Source organism: Vulpes lagopus, chromosome 16 (assembly GCF_018345385.1).
Source record: "Vulpes lagopus strain Blue_001 chromosome 16, ASM1834538v1, whole genome shotgun sequence".
NCBI classification, from domain to species: Eukaryota; Metazoa; Chordata; class Mammalia; order Carnivora; family Canidae; genus Vulpes; species Vulpes lagopus.
The window spans coordinates 11,560,463-11,582,111 of NC_054839.1; the positions used below are offsets into that span (position 1 = coordinate 11,560,463).

The window sequence follows — 21,649 nt, forward strand, 5'->3', positions numbered from 1 at the left end:
AGGACAACTTGTCCATCAAAATCTGCAGTTAAAATCCGCTTCACACGATTTAGGTGCTGAAAAACAGTGATTTTACCTTGTAATTTTTCACCTTAATTTTAAGGGAAAAAGGAAACGCATGCACACACCAAAAACCTACACAGATGCTTGTGAAATGTTTCTGAGTTACTTTTTTTTTCCCTCCTTCCTGTTGGCAAATACTTCAAAATATCCTCTCCTTTAAGTTATATTCTGGATGATACAATTAAAAGAAAGATACTGAGATAGAAAAACATCCTAGAAATAATGAATGTGTAGGTTTGTGACTAAAATAGATGCCTACCAGTATCTTCTTGAAGATCCGTTGCTGTTGTTGCTTCTGATATTTTTATAGGAAAAACTAAAGACATCCAAACAGGATTCAAATATGAAGAGAAGTGGGAAGTTTCCTGATGTGTTTCAATAATAAAATGAAAATCGAGTCTGTATGTGCCTGTGTGTTCCCCTTCGATTTGAAATTTTATTCCTGAAAGTGCTACAACTTGTTACTTTTTTGTGGGCACAGAAGGAGGAAAAATATGATCCATTGGGGGATTTTTCGGTAGAGCTGTGTTTAGTTTTAATTTTCCTGTATTTTAAAATAAACACTTTGACCAAAGCATGTTTGATCTTTGCAAGAAGGAAATATACATTGTGGAGGAATGTGCAATGGTTGGGTATGAAAATGGGGTTGTGACTCACAGCTGCAGGCTGAAAAAAAAGGCGTCGTGGTGTCAGCCAGAGGTGTTCAGTCTAATAATTCAAGCTGTAAACTGTATCCCCTAAAATTACCTACATAATAAATCATTGTGTGAAGAAAAAAAGTTTGAACTGAAAAGTGTAAGTGAAACAGAATCCTCAGGAGACTTCAATGCTGGGAGCTATTGACAATGATGTAAAATACAGTTTATTTTGTACCAAACTTTGAAGATCAAAATAATACTGGAAATTATTCTAATACAGCTGGGGTTTGTGTGTGTGTGTGTGTGTGTTGTTTTGGCTGGTTTTGGTTTTGCCTTGAGTTGCATAATCTGTTGCAGAAACCGGGTTTGCTTTTTTTTTCTCTCTCTCTCTCCTGATCATACAGCCGAAACTCTTTTAGGGGATTTACAGTCAATTTATATATTTTCAAGAGAAAAATCAAGAATGAATCTATTTTAAGAAAGACAGTATAACCAAGTTATCAAATGCATATTAAGAATGGAGGCAGAAATGTTTCTGGAAATTCCCTCAGGTTCCTGTCTCAGATTTCACTGTTGCTTACAGGTACCAAAGAAAACACTGCAATTATGTAAACTGATGAATTAGCCTGCCTGAGAATTCACTGCTAGATTGAAACGCTTAGACACTGCGGTTGGCAAAGCCAGTGTCAAATCCTGGAGACTCGAGAAACGGGAACGTTTGGGGATGGAATACACCCGTCTGGAGTAGAAAGGAGCTCAGTGCCTGGAGAAAAGATGCGATCGTCAAGAGGAAGTTTAAAGGCCAAGAATACACGAAGTCTTGGAAACAATAAGGGTGAGGAAGTCAAGAAGCAGACTCGCCAAAGCCACATTGAAACAATTTATTTTATAGGATCCCCTACATTTCCAGAATTAGTGAGCAGAAGAAGCGCCCTGCTGGGAACGCGGGCTGTGGGCTCTCGCGCACACACGGGCACAGGGGAAGGGATGAAGTCAGGTTGACGCGGGTCTCCTTCGCCTGGGCATTTCAAATGCAAGTATAAGAAGGAGGGCGGGGAGAGAAGGAGACAAAACGAAGCTCGAAAAGACGACTCCGAAGTCTGCAGTAAAGATTAACTGGAAAAAGGAAGTCGACAGCAATTAAAACTCCTACCCTGGCTCATTAGTATTCATGACCGAATGTCCAGCTTTTCTGTTTATCTTTCTCCCGAGATCAATATCGGGGCAGCGCGGGCCTGGGAGGAGCCCAAGCCCGGCCCTGCGTGCGCCTGACCTCTCGCGCCCTCCCTACAGGTCAGAGCATCTTCAGAACCGCCGGGCCAACGCCGCGCCCAGGATCATTAAAGCCACCATTCATCTGCCGGCGGGGAGGGGGAGGGGGAGCAGGCCTGGGCTGGGGGGATGGGGTGGGGGCGTCGGGCAAACAGACTCAGACGACTCCAAAGAGTTTCGAGAAACCACACTCCGCCACACCAACCACTGTGGGCCCAGTGGGCCAAGAGAAAGAAAAGAAAAAGAACGAACCGTGCGCGTTTGCTGCGAGAGGCCCAGCGCGGCTCCTGGCCAAGCAGTCGCTGGCTCGGCGTGGTTCCAGACCCAGGATGGGGGGATGGGGGGAGACAACCTAAGAACCCCTTCCGCACCCTCCCCCATGAAGGACCCCACGCCCACTCCCAGCCCGGCGCGGTCTGTATCCGCCCCAGGCCTCCGTCGGCCTCTGAGGAGCAACCCAGTCAGGGAGCGTTAACTAGGATGATTATCTTTGACATTATTAACATTATTATTATTTCTACCCCCAACCTCTCTGGCGGCGTTGAGCCCTGTTCTGCTCCCCTGGGCCACCAGGTTTGGCCTCGGGGACAGAAAAATACTGGCTTCAGGGGGTTAGGAAAAGAAGAGGCTAAATAAAGGCGGAGGTTGGAAAGGAGCGAGGGTTAGAAAACTCTTTCCCTCCCTTCTGGTTTAGCTGAGAGGTGAGGAAGCGACCTTCCCGCCCGCACACACCGGGGATGGGGTGGCGGGGGGCGGACAGTCGGGCCTATCACCTTCCCCGGGGAGTGAGCCTGAAGGATCCGGCCTGTGTGCGGGGGATCCCCCACCCAACTTGGAATTGTGGGCCTGGGTCTCGGAATTAAGGCCCAGGCAGTAAGACTCTCAAAACCCAAGTTGGATGGAGAGTTCAGGGCAGGCCGGGCCCTTTAGGAGGGAGGCCTTAGGGGGTGGGGTAGCTGAGAAAGAGTGGACGGGTGAGAGGATCATCTCTTGCTGGGATTGCTTCCATGCGCCCCCAATCTCTGCAGCTCCGGTCTATCCCATGCCCGAGAGTGGGTGGCTGGGGGATGCCGAAGGAGAGGAGCATGTGAGTGCATGTGTGTATGTGTGTATGTTGACCGTGGAGAGAGATTGTGAGAGAGAACTGTGTGGATGGGGCGGGGGGGGGGGGGGCATGTGTGTCTGTGTGCAGCACTCAAGTGAATGCGGTGCCCCCAGCTCTGGCCTGGTGGCTGCGCTGAGCCTTAACCCGAATGACCCGGCAGGCAGGATGCGGGATGCGGGACCAGGACAGGATGCAAGGTCCCCCGGAGACGAAGCGAGGTGTCACCTCTTGAAAAGCTCGTTGAGGGGATCCCTGGGTGGCTCAGCGGTTTAGTCTGCCTTCAGCCCAGGGAGTGATCCTGGAGTCTCAGGATCGAGTCCTGCATCGGGGTCCCTGCATGGAGCCTGCTTCGTCCTTTGCCTGTGCCTGTGCCTCTGTGTGTGTGTGTGTGTGTGTGTGTGTGTGTATCTCATGAATAAATAAGTAAAATCTTAAAAAAAAAAACAAAAAACAAAAAACAAAAACAAAAACAAAAAAAACCCTCGTTGAGCCCTGGGAACAAAAGGAAAGGTGCAAGTGCGAGGAGTGGCCCCAGGACCCACCGTCCAGGGGACCCGGCCCTGAGGGGCGGGGCGGGAGTGGGAGGACCCTGGCTCCGCGCGCCCTGAGGGCGATCTCGACCGCGGAGGAGCAGGGGCGGAGCCGGGCGTGGACTCTGCGGCCCCAGTAGCCCCACAGCCTTGACCGTGAACTCCAACCCAACTCCAACCCTCGGGCTGCCCGGGTTATGGTTTACAGTTCTCATTCGCAACACCCTGTTCAAAATGCCAAGCCTGCCTTTACTTTCACAGGAGCCCAGAGGGACGACCTGAGGGTTTATGCCCCATCACTGGACCCAGTCTAGAAGGATCTAGATTCTTCCCTAAAATAAACCCCCCCCCCCCCAGCAATCTGTTGGGAGCTTAGAGAGGGGGGTGAGCGAGGAGGGCAACGCGTCTCCAGCCCTGTTTTAAGCTGCCAGTTAAAAATAGAAACCGTTTATTGCGTTCTGCTAGGGGTAGCAGTTGGCAAGGAGCTCCAAGTTTCTATGGAACCAAAGCGATATCAGACTATATAATCAATCCTCAAGTATTTATTGAACGCATATTGTGCATCGCTTTCCGGTCTGTTTAAGTAAAAAGGCATCCAAGGGTTCAACCAAGTCTTGATGAGATATTATTTTGAGGCCTCTATTGCTTAGCTTTTGGACACAGGCCTAGGGCGCCCTTTGGGTTATATCCGGGGAGTGATAGAGGGGAGGGTTGGACCCCAGTCCCAAACGAGTACTTGGTGGGCCCCTGCGTGTCCAGGTGTACTACTGGTGCGCTCACCAGGGACCCACCAGAGCACACCTCCCCACCTCCCCCCACCAGCCCTGCCTACTCAGCCGGCCACTGATCCCTTGGAAAACCCAGGCCTTCCTGGTCACACCTGGAATTCGAGAGAACAGCGGGGATGTACAGGGAAACCCTGAAAGTCCAGTCCAGCCTGTAATCTGCCCTAATCTCACAGTTTTGTGCAGAAAATGCACCATTTAATACTGAAAACATCCGTCTGAAAAAGACAAAAGGGGCAGGGGGTAGGGAGGAGGAGGAAGAGAGAAGGTGCCCGCAAAAGGAAAGAGGCTGTGACAGCGGGCCAGGGTGTGCAGGGCCTGAGACCTGTTTCCTCTCCTCCGTCCCACCGGGCCTCGACCTTAGCAGCCTCCCCTTGCTCAGGCCCAGAGCAGAATCAACACGGCCTCTGCTCCAGGAGTGACCTCCTCCCCGCCTGGGACTTGGGGGACTTCACTGAACCGGGAGGAGCTGATACCGATGCCAGTTATCATTGTGATCATTAATAATGCAGTGAGGATCGTGATAATTAATAATAATAATGATGGGCCTCCCAAGGGGGCTCCAGCTGCCTCCGGATAAAGCGGCTCTAGCATGAGGGCAGTTATTTGGTGGTGGATGGAGCGGCGCGCATCTGGAGCGAGCTTGGGCGCCCTGAAGTTCAAGTTGATGGCAGTGACCGGCGCAAACAGTCCTCGGGCGGCGCAGGCAGCCGAGCCTCCCGCAACTCTGGCTCCCTGAGGGAAGCGAAGATGGGCCTCGGTTTTGTAGCCCTGGAGTCCAGGAGAGGGCAGGTTAGAATTCAGGTCGGTGCAGGCAGTGGGCAGACCCGCGCGCGACCCCCACCCCCGGGCCTGGCGCCGTTTGCGATGCAGAATCTTGCACCGCCAGCCCCCCTCGCGCTTTCCAACTTGAGCTATTCTGACGCCTCTGACCACTTTTGCCATCTCCGCCCCCCGCCCCCCCCCCCCCCAGCCATCCTGTCCCCGGGCTTCGAGGGCCGGAGCGAGAGGCGTGGAGTGGAGCACACCATCGGGTCGGTGCCTAGTGTGGACAAAGCGCCGGGACGCCAGGCCCTGGGGACCGGGAGCCATTTTGCGGGAGAGCCGCTCCCACTCGCTCCTCGCGTCCTAGGGAGGACCAGGTACCCGCTCCCAGGCTGCGATCTCCCTTCTCACGCCAGCAGCCTTCCCATTTTGATCTGCTGAAAACTAGGATGAGCGCCCCTGGGCCTGCAGGGCCCTCCGGGAGCTCTCCGGCATTCCGCGCTGGAAAGCCAGCCAGCCCACTCAAGACAGAGAGCCACTGCCTCTGGTTGGGCAAAAGCCCCAAGCCTTGACTTGATACTAAAAGTTGCCTACCTCCCTCCATTCCACCCTTCTCTTTAGATTTGGGAAGATGTCTCAAAGCCAATAATCTCCACCAAAAAAAAAAAAAAAAAAAGTTTAACACATTTAGGATAGACTATCTCATTCTTGCCCAAGTGATGATAAATATTTCATCCAATTCCTTCACCCTTCCCCCGGAGGGGGGTCCCCCCAGGTGGGGGGTGGGGGGTTGGGGTTGAAAAACTAAACACTTTCCTCATAGCTTATAATGTGTTCAATGAAATCTTCCAAGGATCAGTAACATATGCCAATTATTTTAATAATTCTCCTTAATATTATTAGGGGTTATAAATTTGACTTTAATAGGGGGCTGATTGCTTCAGGAGCTGGTGTTTGGGCAGTTGGTTGGGCCACTGGAGAGGGCTAGCCAGGTGTCTGTCACCCTCTGGGACACACACACACACACACACACACACACACACACACACCAGGCTGGAGTCTTTCCCTCCCCTTTGGATAGGTGGTCTCTGGGAGGTCAGGGTTGCCCTTCTCTTCAAACGGCCCTCTGGCCTAGCCTGCCTGGCCCTGCAGCTCAGTGGACTGCGGAAAGAAGGAGACTGAAGCAGCTGTCTCTGAAGCAGCCACCCGCGCCCTGGGTCTCCCCCCGCAGAGTCTGGAGAGCCCACTGGGCCATCCTCGGGAGGTGTCGCTGCCGCTGCCGCTGCCGGTACTCTCTCAGAATATCTACTCAGTACTGGGTGGTGTGTGTGTGTGGGGGGGGGGGTGGTGACTCAGGGTCTGCCAGGGACTCTCGAGGATAGTCAGGAAGAGATGGGAGAGGTTTTTGAGGTCTCAGGGATTTCAAAATAATTTCCCCCGTTCCCACCCTTTGATTATTAAAATTATCTTTACCTTCTTCCTTAGAGCATCTTTGAAATTTGATCAATTGTTTTCAGGGGAGGGGAGTGAAGCTGCAAACCTTATACACAAACTGGTGGTTGGGGCTCTGCCTCACTTCCACCTGACCATTTGAGTCTTTATCTTATTCGGTTTTACTGAATTCTTAAAGAGATTCTCTTGTTTGGGGCCAATAGTTTGTTGCTTTCTGAAATTCAAATGTACTATCTCCTTCTTTTCCTGAACATCCTAGTTATGGGTGGTGCAGCAGTTGTGCAGATAAGCGGAATTTCTTGAGCTGGCTCTCTAAAATTTCAAGAAAAAAAACTTGGTAGAAAAGGGCCCTTAAACTACAATCACTGGACCAAGTTCAAAAACAAAGTACTCAACTCAGTTTTAAATGTGCAATTAAAAATAACTGTACCTCAGCTTTTCAGAGGGAGGGAGAGGAAAGGGGGCAGGGAAGAGGGGGAAACAAAGAATAAGGAAATGTTTAGTGCTCTTAAATCCAGTCCAAATAGCTGAAAGAAAGGCATTCCCTCAGATAATGGAGCCATTAGAAACTCTGAAGGTTCCTGCCGCCATTCCTCACAGGGCCTTTCCAAAAATTTAATTCACTCTCAGCCACAAACAAAGGACGTAGAAAATAATTTTGAGACTTTCTGCCAAAGGGGCAGTTTGGCCTGGTTTCTATGCATACATACACCTTCCTCCCCAGGATGCAAGGTGGTACCTCCCATTCATTTAGGCAGCTGAGCCATACCCACATCAACCCTCAGCTGTCCCCTTGTCTTTAATAACTTTGCTAGAAAAAAAAAATAGTATGTTCATGCAGTTTCAACACATTTTATTATATTTCTGTATGCATTACTCTCAAAACATATCACGAGAAATGATCAAACCACTTAAAACCTTCAAATAAAAAATCTGAAACAGTTTATGCCCACAATTGTACATATTTATAGTTAAGAAACATTCTTTATAAATATTGTTTCCTCTGTAGCAAGTTAATACCATAATTTAATTACAAATGGATAAATATGGTAACGGGTATTTACAGAAGGAAGGGTGTTATGACGGAAAAGCTAACGGCACAACGTTTATTTTCCCCCACAATCTTTCATACAGGAACTAACGAATTGAACTTGCAAAAGCACTAAAACATCACATGTAAACCCAGCTAACAGAAAAAATACATTCACAAGCATTGGTGGTGGTGGTGGTGGTGGTGGTGGTGGTGGTGGTGGTGTACGTGTGTGCTGTGGATCAACGTGTTGAAGAAACAGAAGGGAGACTTTGGCACGGCTCGGTTTTTTCCAGTCTATAGTTGCATGAAGTTTACAATCAAGTTGCCTCATGAAAAGGAACACAATATTCAATACCACAATACAAAATAAACCATTTTCTTCCACATTACTTAAAAAGAAACCGGGTAAACTAAAAAGAGAAAAGAAATAGCCCATCACTTGAGGAAGGGAAGGGAAGAAAGGCAGGAAGGAACGCAGTCCGGAGAGTTACAAATGGACAAACTTCTATACACCAAGAAGCCATTAAAACCACCTTGGAGAAGGAAGGAGTTCACTATGTACAGTTTGTCAGAAGACTGGGAACTGGGTGAGAAGGAAAGAGGACACGGGGGCAGGGGGGAGAGGATGGGGGTTTGGTTCAATATTTTTTATGGGGTTTTTTATTTTTTATTTTTTTATTTTGTTTTCAGCATCTGAGACTCCGGAAGGGATATTTTTGCTTTTCATGCCTAGATTATTTAAAAAAAAAAAAAAAAGTTTAAAAATCCTTCTGCTGGTAAAATCATTTTCATCATCATAAAAATCAGATTCATAATTTTAACAACACATGACAGGGTGCCCTTGGCGCTGGCCACCGGGAGGGAGGGCTGCGCCAGGGTAGGGGACTGGGGGAGGGAGAGAGGCCCCCCGCCTCTCACACGTACCATTCATTGAAGTTGGAGGAGAGGCCGCTGTGGCCCCCGGCCGTCCCGCTGCCCCCGCCGGAGCCGCCGCCGCCCCCGCCGCCCGCCCCGCCGCCGCCGCCCCCGCCGCCGGAGCCGCCGCCCGCGCCGCCGCCGCCCGATCCTCCTGCGCCCCGGTGCACCGCGGACACGGCCGCCGCCGCCGCCGCCGCCGCCGCTGCCGCCGCCGCAGCCGGGGAGAGGTTAGAGCTGCTCTGGGGCTCGGCGCTGGGGGACACCAGCCCCGGGGGCGTGGACGACTCGTAGCCGGAGCTGGCGGCCGGGGAGGACTCGGAGCCCTGCGGGGAGGACTCATGGACCTGCAAGACAAAAGCCGGGAGGGGAGACCAAAGGGGACTGGGTGTGAGTGCAGCTGCTGTGGGGCCGGGCTCCCGGGGGGAGCACGCCCAGAAACGCCCTCCTCCCGGCACCGGGAACCCTGGCCTGCCCAGGCTGGTAAGGGTTGTCCAGGCCGGCCCGGCACCGCGGGCCAGCCACCTCGCACTCCTCCCGGCCTCCCCGGTGGTACCTTCATGTGTTTCCGCAGTGAGCTGGGGTGCGTGTAGGACTTGTCGCACATCTTGCACAGATAGGGCTTGTCGGAGGTGTGGACGTGCATGTGCTTCTTCCTGTCGCTGCTGTTGGCGAAGCGCCGGTCACAGCCCTCGAACTCACACTGGAACGGCTTCTCCCCTGTGGATAGAAACACTGGCGCTAGCTGCCCACACCCAGGGCTTCCCAGAGCCCCCACCCACCCCGGAGGGAGCAAGGCCGCTGCAAGGCGAACCAGAAGGGCCTGGGTCCCTTAACAGGTCGGATCGCCTCTGCCACAGAACTAAGATGAAATTAACGGCCTTCCCACCTGACAGTCCTGCTCATTTACTTCATATTTTAATTTTATTCCAGACTGACACCATTTCCTCAGATTTGTAATGAATTTGGGGTAGAACCCGGCCCTGCCCACCTTTCTATAGGACTCCTTGGATTCGCAGCTTCTAACAAATTGGTCTCGCCATGGAGAAGCTGTTATTATGACAAAATATTTAGGGCATTATCAAAATCACACAGGCGGCTGGGCTGCTGTCGGTTTGTCTCTGGAGCCAGTAGGCAATTACATTTGGAGTTGCTATGTTGTTTGGGGACGGGGCTGTGGATCGTAACTGAGCCAGTATTTTTCATCCAAAATTCTGCAAATTAAATAAACCATTATTCTAGTCTCTCTTCTAGTCATTTAAAAAGAAGTCGAGGGTTGGGGGGAAGGTAAATATTAGGGATAAGACAAGCATCTAGCGATGGCAGAGGCACAGGCTGGGCAGTGGGGGGTGGGGGGGCGTCAGCAAAGCCTTTCAAAATCTCCCTGTTTAATTTTCTGGCGGTCCCTGCATCCTGTTGCCAGAATTCCAAATGCTTGGAGTCATTTAGAGGTGTGAGAACTCAAACATCATTCCTCTTGGAAAGGGGACCATTTAACGTTAAATTCCATTAACACCTAAATTGTTTTTTAAAGACATCCGCTCAGACACAGGACTCGAAAGCATTTCATGCAAATAAATTTCTCAAATTTTAAACCTTGTTAAAAGCTTGTCTCGCACCTCGGCTCCCTCCCTTCCCGGAAGAGAACAATAGGCCGCTGGCTCATCCCCACTTCGGAGTAAATATTGACGGGGGAAGTTGCTAAAACATTTGGCTTTCTTTTAGGAAATCGTCTGGCACGATTTTGGCTGGGACCTGGTCAGAGATGAATAATCTATGAGTCGAGAGGCGCGTTCTGCAGCTCCCTCATCTCACGCGATTACGCCCCGAGGCTCTGCTGCCCCAGGGTTTTTTCTCTGACCGGGTTGTTGGTCCAAGTTTGGAATTGAAAACCCTCTGGTGCCCATTAGAGAATTTCACAAACTACTGCGAACCCACCGTAAAGCCCTGCGACCTACCTCGAAATGGGCTTTAAAAAAAAAAAAAAAAAAAAAACTTTCTTTTCTTTCTTTTTTTTTTCTTTTTTTTTTTTTTAAAGAGAAATGCTTCGGCTCACACCAGATTAATTTAATGGGAAGAGTCCCTGGAAGGACTTTTGGACCGCGAGTAAAAGAAGTGGGAAAACACACAAGCCACCCAAACACAGACACACAGCCGGAGCAGAAAAGCACATCCAGACAAGCTGGCAAAATCCTCTCTAGGCTCAATTCCCGGGCACCGAGTTGGAGAGCAGTTTTATTTTGTACGTTCTATTCAGATCGGAAATTATTAACTGGGGCTGAGCAAACGAAGCAATTGCATCACCCAAAGCGTACATTTGATGTTACACCGATCATTTTAAACGCAATTTCCGTACGTGGAAAAACCCAGCCCGATAATACTCTTTCATTCTCCAACAAAAACAAGCCGCTGGCTGTCTCGCACACACAAAAACACCTCCTATCCCAGAGCAGGAGCTGGCGGTCTGCGCGTTTCTCCCAGCCAACCAACCACAGCCTCTCCTCTCTGCGCCCCATCCCCGTCCCAGCCCGCAGTTACCTGTGTGGGTCCTTTTGTGGATCTTGAGGTTCTCGGAGCGCGCGAAGACCTTGCCGCAGCCCGGGAACGGGCAGGGGAAGGGCTTCTCGCCCGTGTGCACGCGGATGTGGTTGACCAGTTTGTATTTGGCCTTGAAGGGCTTGCCCTCGCGCGGACACTCCTCCCAGAAGCAGACGTGGTTGCTCTGCTCCGGGCCGCCGACGTGCTCCACGGAAACGTGGGTCACCAGCTCGTGCATGGTGCTGAAAGTTTTGTTGCAGCTCTTCTTGGGGTTGCTCAGCTGCTCGGGGTCGATCCACTTGCAGATGAGCTCCTGCTTGATGCACTGCTGCCGCATGTAGCGGAAAAAGGCACCGGGGTGGTGGTGGTGGTGGTGGTGGTGGGCCGCGGCCGCTGCCATGTTCATACCCATGTTCATATTCATGGGGCCATACTGGTTGTGGAGCTGCGCCGCCGAGTAGGGGTCGGTCCGCGGGCTGGCCACCTGGCGGTACTGCTCCGAGCGCCCGAACACCTCGCCGGGCAGCCCCAGGCGCATCTGCCCGTTGAGCACATTCTGCGAGCCGTGCGGCCCGTGCTGCTCCGGGAGGCCGGGGAAGAGGAGGTGGCCCTGCGCGTCCGAGTGCGCGTGGTGCAGGCCGCTCGCTCCTGGCCCAAACAGCCCGTGCTGCCCGCCGCCCGGCGCCGAGTCCCCGAAGCCGCGGCTGCGGAACAGGAAGTCCCGGGTGGAGTTGAAAGGCGGCCCAGAGTAGGAGCCGACGTGCGCCGCATGGGGCCCAAGAGCGGCGGCTGCGGCGGCAGCCGCGGCAGAGCCGGGGTAGGCGCCGGGGCCCTGCGACGTGAACGCCGAGCTCTGGCCGGGGGACAGCTCGTGCGCGCCTGGGTTGAGCTTGAAGGCGCCCATGTGCGCGGCCGCCGAGTCCACGAAGCCGTTCTGCGCCGCAGCCAGGCTCAGCTCGCGGTCCTGCATCTCGGCAGCCGCCGCCGCCGCCGCCGCGGCCGAGTGGTGATGGTGGCGCGCGAAGCTGCCCACCCCGATGGCCGGGAACTGCGGCCCCGCGTCCAAGAGCATGGCCAGCGCGCCCGCCCGCCCCGCCGGCCCCGGCGAGCCCCGCGCCTCCTCGCTCCCACTCCCGCCCCGCGCGCGGCGCGCCCGGCGGCCGCCCGGCTCCGAGCGCAGGCGGCGGAGTCGGTGGCGCCTTCAGCCCGCGGAGCCGCGCTCCTGCGCCCGCCGCCTCCGCCGCCGCCGCCGCCTGGATCTGCCTCGGGCGGCCGGGCGCGGAGCGAAGGCGCGGAGAGGAAGAGGAGGAGGAGGCGGCGGCAGAGGAGGCGCGGGAGGAGGAGGAGGAGGAGGTGGAGGAGGAGAAGAGTCCAAAGCCAGGCGGAGAACCAAAGTGTATTAAAGGAGCTGCGGCGGGGGCGGGCGGGCAGGGCAGGGGAGGGCGGGCGGGAGGAGGGAGCGGGAGGGAGGTGTGGGGAGCAGCGTGGAGAGGGGGGCCAAAGGGGGGCGAGCGCAGCGCCGCGGCCCCCACCCCAGCGCGCACCCGCGCGCGCACGCACACACTCACTCGCTCGCAAGCCCCGCGGACCCGGGGCCCGGCAGCGCCGAGCGGCGCCCGCAGAAGGAAATCACAGCAGCGGCGGGGCCACGGGGCCCGAGCGCGGCGGCCGAGCCCCGGCCAGGCAGGCGGGCGAGGAGGGGACGCGGGCGCGCTCCGCGCGGGGCGCCCCGGCCCAGCGCGCCCACGGCTCCACCTGACGGCGGCGGGGCACCGGGGCGGCGGGCGGAGGCCGGGCGCCCTCTCCCAGCGCGCCGGGCCGGCCGCTCCCTCCCCCGCGGCCCTGCTCGCGCCGCCCGCGCGCGGCGGGTATTGTTCCGCGCGGCGGCCGCGGTGTTTAGCCCTCCGCGTCCTCCGCGCTTGGCATTGGCTGTGCCTCGCGTAGTAAACTTGCAGCAGCCACGAATTCCCCCAGATGAAGGAAGCGGCCGCGCCGCTCCCTCTTTCTTTAAGTTGTGCGGGAGGAGGAGGCGGGGGAGGAGGAGAGCTGGGGGATGTGGGAGGGGAGAAGCTTGCAGAGGGAGGGGAGGAGGGGAGGCTAGGCTGAAAAACAATAACAACAATAAAAAAGTAATCTCCAGCTCTCGCGCTGCCCTCGCTGCCGCTCGCCGGTCGGCCCCAGGCGCCGGGCCCCGAGCGGGCCGCCGCGCTCTCGAGGACCGACCGGAGTCCGAGACCCGAGCGAGTGCGAAGAGGCCAGAGCGGGTCCCGCCCCACTCTGGGGCTGCGCCGGGCTCCGCCGTCCACCTCCGCCTGCTTATTTCGGTGGGCGCCGCAGCAGGCGCCGCAGCCTTTTATTTATTTATTTATTTTTGATTTTTTGTCTCCTCCTTTTCCTCTCCTCTCCCCCGCTTGCCCCCGCTCCCCCGCCCCGGCCCCCCTCCCCTCCCGCCCCCTCCCCCTGCCCCCCGCTCTCCCCCCCCTCTCCCGCCCGCTCTCCCTCCCGCTCCAGGCCGGGACTCCCGGTCACACCGCCCCTTTAACGGCGGCTCCCGCCCCGCCCGCCCTTCCGCCGCCGCCATTGGCCGCCGAGGCCCCGTCAATCCGGCGCCCCCGCCCCGCGGCTGGCCTGCCCCTCCTCCGCGGCTCTCCCGGAGCTCCCCGCTGCCCCCGCAGCCGCGGCTCCCGCGGACCGTCGCCGCCCGCCCGGCCTGCCCGCGGCTCCTCGCCCGCGCGCCCGGCGCCGCGCCTCCCCTTCGCGGCCGCTGCGGCTCTCCCCGGAGCCGGGAGGGCCGCGTGCTGCTGGTCCGCGCCGCGGGGTCACCGTGCCCTTGGCTGGGTCCGGAGGAGACCGCCCCCGCGCTCGCGCCCTGCTGCAGAGGCCACCGGCTCCCCGGGTACCCGAGCCAGCCCCGGCGGGCACCGACAGGGCGGCCGCGGTCACTCGCGCACGCGGCTGGCGACCGGGTGCGCCGGGCGGGAGGTGGCAGGAGCCGGGATCCGACGGGCCCCGGGCCCGGTCGGGAGCTCGCGGCGGGAGCGGCCCGGGGACGGCCCCGGGATCGAGGGGCACGCCCTGCCCGCGCCCTCCCTCCTTTAAACGTACTCTGTGGCCTCGGAAGCACGGGGGCCGGATGGCGGGCCTAGGTGAGGCCAGACTTGCCCCGGCCTCCCGCTCTCCGGACCCTCACCCAGACACCGCCCCCCGCCCTGGCGGTGGCCCCGCTCGCGGCTCCGCGCGCTTCGCTCCCCCCGCGGCTCGCGTCCTGCTCCGGTTACAGCAGTGAACACTGGGCAGCGGCCCCGAGACGGAGGGGTGGACTGGAAGTCCTTTAAGGACAGTGTTGTCCTGGAGGTGGATGCCCAGATGCCCCGGCCTGCTGCGGTGGGTGGGGTGGGAAGTGTGGGGACGCCGGAGGCGCGCGCGAGGCAGGGCTCAGGCTGGAGCTTGGCTGAGGGTCAGGCTCAGGGCCCCCAGAGAAGAAGCCTCCAGACTGTAGGGCTCAAACCTCCTGGAAGATATTTATCACTCCTGCGGGAGCTGGGAACGCCCGACCCCACCTTCGGGCTGTGGCGGGACCCGGCGCGACCCGGCGGGACCCAGGGCCCTTCCAGGCCTGCCCAGCGGCCCTGGGGCTGCAGCCGCCCCCCGGGCTCCTGGTCGGCCGCTGGGGACTTTCCCGTCCCGCCGGGGAACGCTTGCGCTCTCAGAGGTAACCGGAGAGGGTTGGCCGGGCCGCGAGGCTGCAGAGGTGTGCATGAAAGGCCTCAAGCCAGCGCCTTTCTTCGCCCAGCTCGCTAGAGAACTGCTTTTATTTACAAATCTCTGAGAGTTCAAATAAAATTCAAAGAATAGAGAAGAATCGACATGCATTTACAATTTTCATGGTGAAATGGAATCAACAAAAACGCGGGAAGACAACTCAGGCTCGCTATTGCCGGGAAAACCTGGTCTCTCTACCGCGGGCGCCGCCGGCAGCCAGCCCCTCCCGGCTTCAGCGGGTCTCTGAAGGTCGGAGCTGGCCGAAGCCCCTTGCTTAAAGATGTCCTGTCCCCTCCCGCTGTCCCCACCCAATTGCGTGCGGTTGGAGGGGGGCAAGAAGGAGGGAGGCTGGGTCATCTTGTCTGAAAGCCGGAGATTTTTGTCTGAAAGCTGGAGATCCTCGCCTTACCTGAAAGGAGGAAATGTTCCTCATTTCCACACACCTCTCTGTTGGAGGGAGGGGAAGCAGATGCTAAACTGCCCCCTAAGCAGAGAGGGCATTGAGAGAAAGAGAGAGAGATCTCCAAGGAGAAAGGCTGCCTCTGGACATTGAATCAATAAAAAGATCGCCCACAGCACAGCCTTTACACTTGCTTACTTTCTTCATCAATTTCTATGGGGGTGGGAGTAATTGGAAAAGCCTACTCCGAAAATATTTACTAAATAAAGAATTTTCTTAGAGATTGGTCGTGAAAATAGCAGACCTGCACATCTAAAACCCTCATTTCCCCCCTTTTATCAAGGCACCAGACTTCAAGTTTTCCTCCTTTCACACTTTGTCGCCTCCTTCCCTCCCGTCCTCCGCCTCAGTCTTCTCTTTGCCCCATTCTCTCCTTTTCGCTCTGATTCCCCTTTTGCAGCGTCCGCGCGTTCAGGCTGGCGCGGCTGGGCGCTCGCTCAGGCTGGATTCAGGGGGCCGCGAGCGGCCGGGTAGTGGGCAGGCTCCTTAATTCCCGCCGGAGAGCCCGCAGGCTGGGCCCTCCTGGCTACTCTTCCCCAGCTCCAGTTCTCCTCTCTCTGCAGGACACAGAAGAGCTGAGCCAAGTTCAAAGTCATGTCGCAGTCCCCCCTCTTCGAAGTGCTTTATTTCTCTACAAACCGCAAAACGCCTTTCTCCCATGACACGGTTTTTTGTTGTTTTTTTGTTTTGTTTTAAGGAAGAAAAAGGGAAGAGAGAGAGAGCGCACGCAAGAAAGCAAGGTTGGGGGGGGGGTTCCCTGCAAAGGCTTTCAGAGTCATTGCCTCAAAAGTAGATTTGGGCTCCTTGGCCGAAGGGAAAAAAGCGGCTAAGATTGTTCTGCACCTTGTTTGTGATCAATTTTTCAACAGGTTTTTGGAAGGGCCCGCCTTGGCGATGTCAGACCCAGGGGACTCAGGACTGTCTCCATCGGGCAAATATGTCCCCTCTTTGTAAATTTTCCAAAATTGTTCTTTGATAATCTCATGGACCCTGCCAGGTCTGGTGCCTGGGGCTGGCGAGAGTCGGAGCTTTGCTGTCTGTGGACGGCCCTGCATAGCTGGCCCCGGCGCACGGGCTGGTGTCCCCTTACCCCGCAGTGCCAGAGAGAATTCAGGTTGTCTTCAAAAAACGGCAAATCCCTTCAAACACCCGGGCACTCTTGAGCACCTCATTGCGGTTTAAGGGCCTCTGAACGGTTGACTGACTTCTTTTGTAGCATGACCAGTATTTTGTGTGTACATACACACGAAATATAAAAACAGTGTGTATGTACACACAACACATTCTCACACACACATAGGTGTGTCTTGCTGACCAGAAGAAGTAAAAAACAAACAAGCAAACAAAACTGACCTTTGAATTGGAAAGCTGAAACACTCAGTGGCCATATCATTTAAATTTTTAATTTCCTCTTAGGGAAAAAAATGGGAATGGGGTAAAGATGGGAGAAACAAATGTGGAATCAACTGTCTATACACACCATACCTCCCCCCCCCCAAAAAAAAGAGGATTTTAGCACCATCCTCTGTATCACAGACTCATAAATTCAACAAGATCATCAACAGGATATTAAGTTGCAGAATACCTTTGATTTAGCCCTCTCAGCCTCTCCTGGGCTGGGTGACCCCTGACCCTGAAGGACCACATGTGTGGTGGGGAAGCCCCCTCTCTAAAACCTACCTCGAACAAAAGTTCTTTGTCAGAGCTTTAGAGAAGCATAATGTAAAAAGAGAGAGAGAGAGAGAAAATTTGTAATGTAAAAGAAGGGGAAATGATGAAAATCTCAGCCTGTGTTGTAACTTTTAAATGCCATTTTTAGAAGGGGGAGGTTGAGTGGAGGTGGGGAGGTATCATAGGACAGGGCCCTCTCCAGTCTGCTAAAAAAAACTCTTCTCTTCTTCCTACTGTTAAAATTTACTGTTCTGTAACTGGACTTATAAAAAGTCTCTATATAAAATATATGCTCACCAGTAGTTTAGTGATAGGAATACAAATGTTTGTCTATTTGTCACTAGGGACTCGGGGAAAAAAAAAAAAGTCAACACTTCTACGTGACAATGATTGTGGTTTTGCAAAAAGGAAGACAACTAACTAATTGTCCTGACTTCATCCCCTCTTTCCTGATGGGAGTGTTTTCTACGGCTGCAAAACAAAGCAAAACAAAAACAAAATAGAAAATGGGAGGCATTAGCTTACAAGAATGTGTTTAATTATTTTGAGGACCGTTATCCTTTGGGCTCCTAAATGAACTACATCCAGGGAGGTTGAATACTGGTGACAGGGGAGCAGCTTTCCAATAAACTGCAGTATTATTGCAATAGACTTTGTAATACAATTTATGCTGTCATTCATAAATAACAATGCCATATGTCAACCATATTGCTTCCACAAGTAAATCCGTCAACGTGTCACTATTTGATTTGCCTCAACAGCTTCTTCAAATATTGAAGTATAGTTATTGGAAGGGGTGTGGAACAGGGGGAAGTGCCCACAATAATTTGGGATCAAAAAACAATAAACTCCATGCAAACTCTACTCCTCCTTTATCTCCCATCCAAAGACATCCTAAAAGATAAAGAATGGAAGGGAAGAGAGGCACATCTTGGATCCAACATAAATCGTGGGTGGGTATAGGTACCGTGAACACGTAAGGGGGTTTTGTGGTTCCTGTTTTGACCTTCTAAGCATATTTTCTAGCGCAACAATTAGGCGTTTCCCACGAAATTACCAAACCTAATGGTTAAATGTGGGTCAAAGGCCATTCTCCTACAACCCCTATCTCAGAGGGTAAACATGATTGATAACCAAATGAGAATATTTGATGACAGGCCATTTTTACCCAACTTATTTTTTTAGTAATGGGGAAGTAAAGAGAGCCATAATTTTTCAAGGGCTTTTAAGCACCAAGGTCAGGTAGACATGGGATGGGTCCCCCCCTTCTTACTATTCAAAATAAACCCCAAATCCAACCTTTCAGGCACAGCTACAGAATCTCGGTCTTGTGCCTTAGAAAGAGAGAGAGAGGGAGGGAGAGAAAATCCTCATTAAGTCCAGGTACATGGGACAGGGATCATGAACTTTAGCAAGAAGCACATTTTTAGGTTACTCCTAGCCCGGCAGGTATCTGTGAAGCCTGAGAGGGCGAGCTCAGAAGTGCAGAAGGAGAGCCGCCCCGGAGGGACGCTTAGAGGGCTGAGAATCGCCCAGCGTCGGGGAGCACCCAAGGCCCAGGGCTGGCTCGGAGCTCCCAGGAGGTTGCACCGCGAGTGGTGAAGGCGGGAGGGCGGGGAGGGCGGGGAGCTGGTATTTGCCGAGACCAAGCCGGGCAAGGGGCCGAAGAGAAGTGGCCGAGTGCCTCACTGCCTAGACGCCTAGCGAGCCTGAGTTGAGAAAAGCCTTGAACCCAAAGTCCTCACCACTTCCGGCGTGACAAAGCTCAATGAAGAGGAACCTCTATGGGCTCCTGAGCCCACTTTGCCTGGGCTTCCGAGGGGTCTGAGTGTACTCCTCCCCCACCTTCTCCCGGTGCGGCTAGTGACTCCCCCTCCCGGTTGAGTCCCACTGGCGCCCTGGGGCCGGGCTCCGAAAGTCCTTTGATCCCTGGAGTAATTCCGGGCACCCTGTTCGCCCTTGAACGTGCCTCTGGCGCGGCCCAAATGGCACGAGGTGCTTCAAACCCGCCAGGCACCCAGTCCGTCTGCAAGGAGGCCGCCCTCGCGGAAACCACGCGGGACTGGCCAGCGGTACAGCAATTGCAAAGGCAATAAAAGGCAGCTCAGTGGGTCCCCCAGATCCTTTCTTGTCCACCTCACCGTCCCCGGCTTATGCCCTCCCTCCGCCTGCAGAAACAATCAAACAAAGGCTCAAAAGCCAGGAAATGTCCAATTCACTTCCCTTAGAGTTTATTAATCGCCCACACCCATCACAAGGAAACTTGGCTCTGCTCAGAGACGAACGGAGGGAGGGCTCCGGGGAGCCTCAGTCACCACCACCACCACCACCACCCCCCCCCCGCCCCTGCGCAGCGGGAAGCCAGCAGGCCAGCCTGGGCATCCCCAAGACCCGGTCCCATAGCCTCAAGGCAGCTGAGCGCGGCGGGGCCGCCGGGTTCGGGCCAGCTCGGCGTTTACGGTACCTCCCCAGCCTCCTCAAGCCTTTGTTTGGCTCTGGAGGGAGGTTGGGATTCCGGGTGCAACAGGGAAGTCTGAAAATCGATGCTCCCCAAGAGCACCTGTTGACCCCAGAAAGGGCATTTCGATAGATTGCCACATCGCTGCCCCCCTACACAGCACCTTTGCTGCAAAAGCGCAGACAAGGGCACGAGTTTTAGGGTCGGCCCTGACAGCCAGCACCACCTCGGAAACATGGGGCTGAATCCACAGATGGGAACTGACTTCTATCCTCTCTCTCTCTCTTTTTTTTTTTTTTTTGAAACCATTATTATTATTTTCTTGAACGCCCTGGAAATTGCTGGTGTTTATTTAGGAAGTGTGACACAGTTATTGGGTCCTTAGAAACTCGGGATTTAAGGGGTTTGATTTGGCTCACAAATGGCTTGAAAAAGAAACAGCGCACCTGGGGTCAGGCGGGTCATCACAATAACAAAAAGCGCGTCTACAAAATAAAAAGCCCTTTTATAAAGAAAGGCAATCCCGGAAATCCACTGCGAGCCTTCCTGGTGACCATCTAGCTAGGCCTATTCTCAGGTTTAATTGGCAGGCGGTTTATTGGCGCCTTATTGGTGTTGATTGAAATTTTGCTCTCAGTTCTTTCTCTTAAGAATTAGCATCTCAAGTCGATTTACCTGAGTCAATTATCTTTTTAGAGTCTGGGTTTGGCCATAAATTTGCAAATATTCATTAAACGCACTTTGTAAATATCCCTCTTTCCAATCACCACCCAAACCTCTATTATTTCCTAAGAAAGTCTTGTTTTTTTTTAAGGCTTCCATAAAAAGAAATTGATCAGGGAGCTATATTTGAATTAAGACATATTAAATCGATGACAGATACATATCATGCTGTGTTTAACAAGAGTTGTACAAGGAGGCGGGTTCCAGATTCCGCACGGCTCTGCTGCACTATTATTCACATTTTTACAGCCTTTCCTTCATGCCTTCACCCATTAAACCATTAAATTTCAGCAATTCAATAAAACAAAGCAGTTATAATTTTGAGGAAAAGCTATTTTGAAGGGGGTGGAGGTACCCGTTTTATTGCACAATAAAAATGCTCAATAGTCCATATTAAAAGGTAGGTTGTGTTTATTTTCTTCTTTAGTCGTTCATTTTTTTGGGGTTTGTTTTTACTTATAACCTGCAGGATTGAATGCAAAGCTATTATCGAAGTAATGATGCTCATTGCCAAGGAATTCAAATAAGGGAAACTCCTTTGAAATGTTCTGAGAGAGGATGAAGACAGTGGTGACAATTCCAAATATGATGCTTCCCCCATAAACCATCCAAAGAGATGGCAGTCCTCGCTCCACTTTTGCCTGGTTGGCTAGAGACGTTTTAAGTCTCTGAAAGGAAAATTGTGAAAGGACTCATCCTCTCCAAATACAGATGCGGATTTAGTCTCTGTTGTTTATTAAATTTTTTCGTTGTGTTTGCACTCATGCCTTTCTTATTTCCCCATATATGAACTTCACTGAAATTAAAGAAAAAAACCATTTGAAATTTGATTGTAGTATTTTCTTTGTTTGCTTGTCAGTTTTATAAGAGGAATGACATTCCCAAGGCTCGCGGGGAAGTTCCCTGTTAAACATTGCTCACACCGACGTAAATGGGGCTATCAAATCAGTTCTTTTGAAAATATTTCTTACCACTTTTCAGGACCATCTATCTCCCAGGACCATAAAGATGATGGCTCTACGCAGTCTATTTTTACTTGGACTGCAAACGAATTAACCTGATAACTTTTTTTTTTTTTTGTATCTCCAAGGGGGGGGGTCATATTTAAGTCATTATCACCTTTTTTTTTATTTACAAGTAATTTTATACAGGGCAACAAAATAAAAATTAAAAACCCTGACGTTAATTTTTGAGTATCTTAGAACATCACAAAATTTTCTTGTTAAGAGCTGAAGTGACACTTGGGCAGCAATAACCCTAAAGTTTGGGAATGCCACATTTCTCCACCCCCTCAAAAGTGATGCAGGAACCTAGTTCTCTTTTTAAAGAGGTGTGGTAACAAATCGCTTGGAAAGAATGGGGCTCACTTAAAAAAAAGGGCCAGTTTATAGTTTTCAAATAAGACATCTCGCCTACTATATCAGTTTATTATAAAATGATGACAAGGTAAAAGGTATTCTATTAATAAATAGCTTGACT

At 53.2% G+C, this 21,649-nt stretch overlaps 1 protein-coding gene across 2 annotated transcripts; it reads right to left on the minus strand.

Annotated features, from left to right (window-relative positions):
• Positions 1-8,371: 8,371 nt before the first annotated feature.
• ZIC2 (Zic family member 2) lies at positions 8,372-12,176 on the minus strand. Of its 2 annotated transcripts, none has more exons than XM_041731237.1 (3): positions 11,097-12,176; positions 9,115-9,278; positions 8,372-8,905 (listed from the first exon to the last, which is right to left on the minus strand). In XM_041731237.1, exons 1-3 carry the CDS (start codon positions 12,166-12,168, stop codon positions 8,558-8,560), a joined length of 1,584 nt encoding a protein of 527 aa, XP_041587171.1. In that variant the 5' UTR covers positions 12,169-12,176; the 3' UTR covers positions 8,372-8,557. The 2 variants fall into 2 exon arrangements, with proteins under 2 accessions (XP_041587171.1, XP_041587172.1); XM_041731238.1 differs by having other exon boundaries at positions 8,874-8,942.
• Positions 12,177-21,649: the final 9,473 nt, after the last annotated feature.

Excerpts from the sequence above, each read along its gene's own strand:
- ZIC2 (XM_041731237.1), bottom strand. The coding sequence starts at position 12,168 with ATGCTCTTGGACGCGGGGCCGCAGTTCCCGGCCATCGGGGTGGGCAGC. Across the intron at positions 9,279-11,096 it reads CCACAAAAGGACCCACACAG|GGGAGAAGCCGTTCCAGTGT; the intron begins GTAACTGCGGGC and ends TTCTATCCACAG. Across the intron at positions 8,906-9,114 it reads CACTGCGGAAACACATGAAG|GTCCATGAGTCCTCCCCGCA; the intron begins GTACCACCGGGG and ends TTTGTCTTGCAG.